The 9105-nt window shown below is 32.4% G+C and overlaps 1 protein-coding gene across 1 annotated transcript; it reads right to left on the reverse strand.

Annotated features, from left to right (window-relative positions):
* Window positions 1-683: 683 nt before the first annotated feature.
* Window positions 684-7530, reverse strand: LOTGIDRAFT_236738 (hypothetical protein; the record flags this gene model as incomplete). The annotated part of the gene is made up of 5 exons (XM_009067811.1): window positions 7365-7530; window positions 6224-6449; window positions 5286-5678; window positions 1915-2023; window positions 684-1005 (listed from the first exon to the last, which is right to left on the reverse strand). Exons 3-5 carry the CDS (start codon window positions 5488-5490, stop codon window positions 684-686), a joined length of 636 nt encoding a protein of 211 aa, XP_009066059.1. The 5' UTR covers window positions 5491-5678; window positions 6224-6449; window positions 7365-7530.
* Window positions 7531-9105: the final 1575 nt, after the last annotated feature.

The raw sequence follows: 9105 nt of genomic DNA on the forward strand, positions 1-9105 counted from the left end.
GGTGACGACAATATACGCCCCCAATTTCATGTGGGCGTATAAAAATCCAATGAATTATGGAATTCAACCACTATGAAATGAAAAGTAATAGACTTATGAAGATAGATATTTGCCCAACTGACTAATAGAAACCGATTTGTTTAGTCTGAAAAAGTGCTATTTCGAAACTGTAATGAAATCGAAACTCACAATTTCGGGTTAATGATGAAACCACAAGAAGAGAATAATATGCTTAACACGAGCACGAAATTAAAAAAGCATACTATGTCGAACATATTACGATCTGGGTTTGAAGATATCGAAACTGTTACATCTGATAACCACATTTTGCATATAAATTGGGCCCAGAAAGTCAATTTTGCGCCATAGTTACATAAATAAATAACAATATCATATGCATTTGGGTTAAATTAATGTCATTATACACTCAATAATTATACTGTGAAATTCTAAACTTATAAAAGTAGTTTTACCACAACAGAAACGAAACCAAAAGGAAAGCTTTTAACTTCTTGTACCTCTTTTAAGCTCATGAAGACAGATATTGGAAGACACAATCGAGTCAAGAGTTACCAATGTCTGAAAGAGCTGGTCTTGTCACATTATGTCATATTGTATGCATATTGAGCATTAGTCATCATGCAGGATGTGAGAAGTTGGGCAATTAATCCGTATTTTTACATTCAACATCCACATAGAGATTTACTTGGTTTGATTTCACTTTTCTCTAAGTTTATAGATTTCTGCTTTATATCATCATATAAAGGTCTTTTAAAAGTATATTTTCTGGACAATATATCTACCACCTCTTCCAGTCCGTGAATAATGCTTTCCTGGTTCAATAAATCCATTTCTATATACGGTGCTCCTATATGTTCGGCCATTTTGTGTATTCTTTCTTGGGGTATTTGGCAATTCGAATCATCTGTCAAGGTTCCTGTCAGAGTTCCTATCAGGACTGTTGTGAATGTTGTTGCTGGACAGTATTCTTGTAGAGATTCGTACCTGTAAGAAAGAAACATTTTATTAACTTTGGTCAACTGAAGTGAAATAACATTTCAAAATATGGTTTCAATTTTTTTTCAAATGATAGATATTAAAAAGGTCAATGTTACATGAATGTATATATATACATATGTTGTTTTCACCAAATTTACACCGTCAATTCATCAAGCTGCTAGTGGCGTAAAATAGCGTCATCGTTAAAGAAATCGTTTTAAAGTTAGCTTCCATGAGAGGCCACAATTTTCCTGTTTGGATGTACATGGATTTACTAATTTAACAATACGAACACATTTAAGGGTGATTGTTGTTTATTACAAAATCGGAGTTATTATTGACCGGAGTATATTATACGGTTATACAAACGTTTATCAATGAAATTTCGAATTTTGATATGTATTTACAAATTGTTTCAAGAATTGTGCCATACGAAAAGTTAACGTAGAGAGAATCAGAGACGCCCATCGAATGTCTACTGTAATAAAATTGAAAAACTTTTTTTTTATCTCAAATATTTCAGTTTTAGTTGCCACATAAATTCAATCATGCATTTCCACGGTCTTGAATTCTTTATTAACATATATAAGTACATAATCTTTGAAGGATTTAGCACAGAGATGAAATTCATGAGAGGGACGCAAGGCTAACAACTTAAATGGTACGGTATCTGAAATATTTAGAACATATTATCCAGGAAGGAAATAAAAAACCTAAGTGCTCGGTTATTCGGTCTTCCAGCATACCCTTGACCAAGTAACATTCGCAAAATTAGTTTCTATCCAAAAGCTCTCATCGCCATTCTGGAACATACTCAGGAGGAAGATTAAACAAGTTAGATTCCGGTCCATCAGTGGGTATGTGACCTTAGTAATTGTATTGGTAGCCGTGATGGCGAACTTAATTTCTTCTTACCATGTAATGATATGTTCAAAGGTCTCTTTCCTATTTACACTGAACATCAATAAACAACCATCACAACCTCGAAAATAGGATGACGTCATACTTCTATATTTTTCCTGACCTGAAATAGACAAATACAATATACTATTGTCCTGTTTGTTAACGTTTCGGCTAATTGCCTTCTTCAGAAACACTTCAGTAGCTTATGATCACATTTTTCAGTTTTTAAACCACTATTAAATACTATATGAGAGACGTGATCTATAACATCAAGGCTCAACCAACAACATTAAAAAACAGGGTTCAATTTTAAGTCAGTCAAAATGACCCATTTTTCGATCTAATATTTCCTATGATTCGACAAATTTAAAAGTTTTCAACTAGTCCAGAATTCTACGATAGACCCTTCAGCTGCCGCCGTTAGCCACCAAGGATTTAAGTCAGCCAACATTGGCCACTTTGTTATCAACATAAACCCAAGTTAAGTTAACATAGTTATTCTAAAGAGAAAGAGTTATAGGTCTAGTTCTTCATACAAATGAAAAGATAAATTACTGAAAACTCTTCTTGCTTTTCTCAAACCCTAGTTATTAGTGAGGAAAATGATTCATTGGAAATTACACCTATTAAAAAGGGCACACGATTATCCAGAGATAAAACAATTTTAAAGTGAGCTTGTTTTTCAAAAAAATGTGCCAATTTGATCCAAGATTAATGCATTCTTTGTTTTCTGCTTAAGAAACATAATATTTATTATCTACATCAGTACCATATGATAATAACTCTGTTAGCAGAAATGTCTCTTGTGGAACCATGACACTGTGATTATATGATTGAGGTTCGCAAGTATTTCACATATGCACTGGCAGATGATGCATATGAAAACCCCTTTATATGCTCATCTTGCTGAACTTCCTCGGGAATAACTAGCTAGCCTGCAAGCAGCGTTTTCTATCACAGGCCTCGTCTTGAATAAAAGACGATCGTCACTTAGACCTCTCAAGCTGGATTATATGATAGATTTCATAATTATATGATAATTTAATACTAATACATTTTGATTAACGTTTGTGACTCAATTAATTAATTAATTTAAATATGAATTGAATATTTTTGAAAAATGAATTAAAAACCAATTGAATATTTTTGACAAATGAATTAAAAACCAATTGAATATGATGCCTGTTGCGTATAAAGTATGTTCATACATTTAATTAAGAAATTATTCATCTGATTTTCAATTTTGCTAGCCAATTCAGCTAGTTAAAAACTGACTCGCTGAAAAAATCGGATGAGCCAGTCGCTTGCAACTGCCAGCTAATCACGTTTTACAAAATATATCGGATCAAGGGTATTATACGGTAACTTTCGGTAGTTTTTATAACCTTAAGCAATTAACGTCATGGGCAAGACCTAATTTTTATGAAATGCGAATCAAAATTTAACTTGATTTTCAAAGTGGTGTGATAAATTGCTAATTGTTAAACAGAGAAAAATTATTTTTTCTATTTTTATCCAGATTTGTTAATTCTTGCTATTATATTGTTAAGTCTAATTTGTATTTTACATAAATGTTCATAGTTGGTGTAATGATTATTTTAAGAACATCATGAGACAATTTTTCCCACCAAGTTAACACTTCAAACACTGTGATAAATAATCGACCTACGAAAATGCAAAGTCTTAAGTTATATTTCACTTCAAAATAAATTATATTTTATGTCACGACTGAATGAATATATGCACTTAAATATCTCATATGACCTTAGCATAACTTCTATAGTGATTTTGTTAATTTGAAATTAGATATATCAAATTTCGCGACACATTCTTTTGGGGGCATGGTGATTATAACCATTTTTAAATTACACACAAAGTAACAATTGTTGAACAAGATGAAACGAAAGGTATACAGGTATATAATGTAAGGCTTGTACCAAAAGTTAAGAAGAAATTATTGATTTGAATAGAGTGAGTGGCAAAGTTATACTTAAAAGTTCTTTAAAAATCACATTTAAATACTACACATCTACTTCCAAGATGTGATTTGCAATGATAATCCCATCAGCGATTTTAAATGCTTACGTGGTTTGCTTATGCTGATCTTAAGGGGACGAAAGATAAATTGAGGTCTGCCTATTCAAATACATGTATGAAAAATGTTTCCTCCATTTTTTTAACAAAGATTTTCCAGGGAAATATTAGATTTTGTATTATTAAAAAAATTCAAGTGGTGTCATCTCATATCAATCTCTGGGAATTATTAGCCTAAGATAATACACTTCGGGGTATCAAGATATGTCAGATTACAACCCACTGTTTAAATTCAATCACCATTAGCTAAAATTTCTTTTAAGTAAGTAACTTAAAGATCAAAAATTTGGTTTACATCTTTCGTCGGGTATCCCCGAAAAATATAAACAAAATGAAAGGAGTCAATACTTCGACAATGGTATGATATTACGTTAAGTAAACGTAATGCAATTTTTTCGAATATATTCTTATTGGCTTCTCGTCCAACCTTCTGTGGTACTCGCTAGGGCACTAATATCTCCTTGTGAGAATCAAGTAGCCTGAGTCCAGGTCAACTAACTTGTGATATTTCTGTTCTCTTCATTTGATTGAACAATCTTTACTACAAATTTTAAATTAGAATAGATAGCTATGGATTTTAAGGAGTATACCTAAGTCAATATTTTGTAATAAATGAGTCCAGAATAATTAAGATTATATAGTGTCCTTCTACAAGTGACCCTTTTGAAATACGTATCTACACTTATTGATATGGCAACAGATCATCTTGCTTAGTAGGTACATCATCGTGTGATACGGTAAATATTTCTTTAAATCTTGATCAAGTCAGAACTAATAAATCGTTAAAACAAATTATACTTGAGACCTCATGTACTAAAGGTTTTCTACAAGTGACCCTTTTGTACTATATATCTAGACCTATTCATATTACAATTTAGATAATCTTAGTACACAATTGCGTTTTATTGTTATGCCCAATTGAGACCAAAAGGAAATATTAAATAATAATTCTTTGGTAGTTTTTATGATTGAGGAAAAGTATTGTGCAATAAATGTTATGGTATTAAACGGTCTATAACAGTCTTTTAATAGCATAATCCTCCCTCGTAATGGATTAATTTAGAAATGCAAATGAAAGGGAGAGATTACTAGTTTCGACCTATTCGCTTTACTGTATGAATGACACATATCCTTCACCCTTTCTACTGGAGTACTTCGAAAAATATGAGGATAATATTAATATTACTAACTGTAGTATCAAGTATCAATTCATTATTAAATCACATGACGATGGGTGTGGTCATGTGTTTTACAATCAGTTAACAAAGGAATTTTGTTATATACCATACCTCCTGTATCTATTATTTTAACACTGATTCTCTTTCCATAGCGATGAAATTCTAAATCCACGTTCGAATTTGGTGTAAACGAATAACAACAGCAACTAGAAACTGGTGTATAGTTCTTCTTGGATAGTTCCTTAATTAAGCGCGTTTTACCAACACCACAATCTCCTAATAGTATAATTTTAAAGCTTAAGTCGAATTCTCCCATGATCTATGTTATTAAGCCATAACCACTTGTAGGATTTGTAACACATACAAAGCAGAATAAGATCCACTCGTGATCTTGAGAACTGTTTAAGTTTAACGCACCACTTCAAATTCTGCTACTCCAGACAGTAGGCCCTTTAATCCAAGAACTTTGAAGTATTGGCCAAAGCCAGCTGTATTAAATTACCTGTAAAATGCATTAAATGTTCTAGTTTAAATACTTCCTGAAAAAATTAAAGCCTTATCAATTACAAAGACAATTTCAGTAATAAAGATAAAAAAAACACGAAAATTTAAACATTTATTATCATTACGATATGCAATAAATGTCTAACTAAGGAGGCTATATCCATGTTATGTCATGAATTTGTATTGGCCCATTATACTCCTTACACACACAATGACTTCAGCCGAATTTACAGTCCACAAAGGCGGGGTAGTTCATTCTAAAGGATTATTCATACAAAGTAATAGCGCCTTTTCCATACATAATGAATGTAGCCATCTGTCTAGTCCTAATTAATTTCAAATATATATGCTTAAAACACAACAGGTGATTTTTCTAATCCTGTCCACAATTAACATAATATTGTATTAAATTCAAGAAGGTGAATCCATAATATAATTGCGACTGATAAAATCAAGCACGTGACGTTTGGGTTTCGAGGGCTTTTAATACATCAAAATCTCCAGTGTCACGTCCAGGGACTTCAAGATGCTGATTCTTACCTTTATTACGACATACTGCACACCAATAATCCCCAGCGCCCATAATATTATGTTTAATATAGACCAGGTGTTGCTAAAATCGACTCTTATCAGTAAATCCCTGCACAAATGAAATCCCAAATTAGAAACTTGAGTCATGACAGTACGTACAACTATTTATATATGCCTTTATCCAACAACTGTAATGTTATTCTTTGTATTTCTGTGAAGTGATCTCTCTCCTGAAATAGTCTAAAATATAAAAAAAAGCATTATGTTGATATGTTCATACTCATTCTCGGCCATTATTTATTACCCTGTGCCATGCATATATATATATACACAAAGACAATTTAATGACTTTCCATAGCAACTAGGGGCCGCGGTGGTTCAGTGAGTTAGGCGTCTAGTCGTTTGGATGGGAAAATAAACCGAGGCCCCATGTGCTACAGAATGCACGTTAAAGATCCTGGACAGGAAATTGAAAGAGAAGAATAAGCTAATGCAGCTGTCCTGACAGTTTCACGCAACACTGCATGGCGTTGCCCAATCAGGTGCAGAAAAGAAGGCAGTAAAACTTCATTTATTTCAATTTTTTCCCACAAAAACTAATCAGTGATTCAAGCAGGCCAAAAATTCGACTATCCAAACGAGTATTTTTAAGGATATAGTTTTCAAGGTCTATAAATATCAAATTCAAATAGACTGACAAGTAAAAGGGTAAAATAACCCACTCATTCATGTGTAACCATCCATAAATATGGTAAAATTGATGTCATTAATATACATGTATGGGGTAAGGGTTAGAACATTTCTATATCGCCCTACAATGATTGATGTATTGTACTGTACACTATTTTAACTGAAAATATTTTATTATAGTACATACTCATGTATACATTTTATGTATATATTGCCCCCAGTAAATTAAATGTGATTACTTTTGTATATTATCAAAGACACCTGATTCTGAAGTTCATCATAAAATCAATACCTCTCGACATAATATACAGTAATGACAATACGCCATTTTGGACTGCATACTCTTACTCGGTGATGTTTCTCGTGTTTCCTTTCATATTTCTATCTTTTGATTTAATTTGCTAAGCCATTCAAGCAAAATTGTAGAAATTTATTTATACATAAATCATAGATTTGCCATCTTACCTGTCTTTTATCATATTTCATTCTCCAAATAAATAATTCATGGATCGGAAGTAAACAAATTCATTACGTCATTCACGGGCCTTGTTCAAATTCTCCGGTGTAATTGGTCATAAATAATTCTTAAGATTAAGTCTAAAGAATAGCAATCCATCTATAAGTATTCTCATAATGAGCAAACACAAACTACCTAACTTGCGTTATCAGCATCCGCTTGAAACGAACGTTAACTCATCTTCTACCAACCAACCATAATGAGCAATGTTAAGAAAACTACATGTATTAAATTGTATTCTTAATATACAATAAAAGCTATATGAAGCGAGGTATAGGTGGGAACCATTTTATTTCTATTAAAACTAGATTACAATTTTGTTTCTTTTATTGTGTGATATTTTTTCTTCTGAATTGTATTCTACCACAGTCTAGTTCTAATGAGGTTATTTAAACCAATCATAGTAGCGTTTCTTGTAGGATATGGCTCTCTTCGAAACGAGTCGAATTGTAAGCTCCTAAAGATTCTGAAGGGCACAAATCGTGGTAGATCGATATATATCTCTTGTTCTTTAAAATTCGTTCCATTTATAGCAGGTTAACACTCTAGAGGGCACAATTCTCTACGGATTCACCCGAGGACCAAGCTCCATCGAAAATAAAAAAAAACTTTGAAAACTATCATATGCGTTAGTGCCAACAACTTATGGAGTGACGTTAAATGCAATATCGGCATTACGATGTCTTCTTAACCTTGCATATGCCTGTTTTCTTTTGGTATATGGTCAAGAGAAACCACCTTCCCGGCACTTAAGGTACAATAACGTTAAAACTGCGATGGGTGTAAAATTCAGAATTCCAGAACTCTCTGAATAGGGTCAGAAAATACCTAAAAATCGAAATCGGTGTTGGAAGACTCTTTTTTCAGAATGTAAAGATATCCCCTGCACAATCTCATCAAATAAGATTTGGATATCGATGACACTGTTCAATGTTGATGATGATAATATACTAATTACGAAAAAAAACTTTAAGAAATTATTTATCCGTTTTCATTCCCAAATTTTAAAACAGCCTTAAGCGGAATTTAATTCTAAATTTTTAATTTTTTTTCTGACCCAATTCGGAGAGTTTGAAATTTGAAAATTTACACTCACCGTTAAAACTGATAATTGTGACCACCCGAGTTCACTTGGTGAATATAGAAAATTTATTCTGTTGGCCAGGTTAGTATACAACCTTTTAATCTAACATATGTATAGACATCATTTCATGTGTATTTATATATGGTTTCGTTGTTTATCAGCCCTCAACCTGAGGAAGCTGTTTCTTTAGAAACGGTATACGACGTTTATTACATGTAGCGGTTGCTTCTCGCAATACATTTTCATTGATATAAAACAAATTATAGCGAATTATTTTCGAATAAACAGACTTCAGATTTCCAAGAGCAAATTTATTGTGTAGTAGTTGTCTAATATTCAAGACTGGCTTTATGTGTAATTGGCCGATCGAAAGTGCCAAGCGGATGTAAATAATTGCTTTTTATTAGGGCCATAGAGCCAAAAATTTACAATGCCTATCTTTTTCAAAAAGCTCAATTTTGGTCATATCCTACAAATTGGGCCCTAACGATGTCAAATAAACAACCAAAATCAGTCTGTACATTATTAACTTGCAAAGCCACAAAGCTGAAATTTTCAGGGAATATCCATTTTGATTATCTTGACATGTTAGAGAAATCAGAAGT

Source organism: Lottia gigantea (genome assembly GCF_000327385.1).
Source record: "Lottia gigantea unplaced genomic scaffold LOTGIsca_86, whole genome shotgun sequence".
Taxonomy (NCBI): Eukaryota; Metazoa; Mollusca; class Gastropoda; family Lottiidae; genus Lottia; species Lottia gigantea.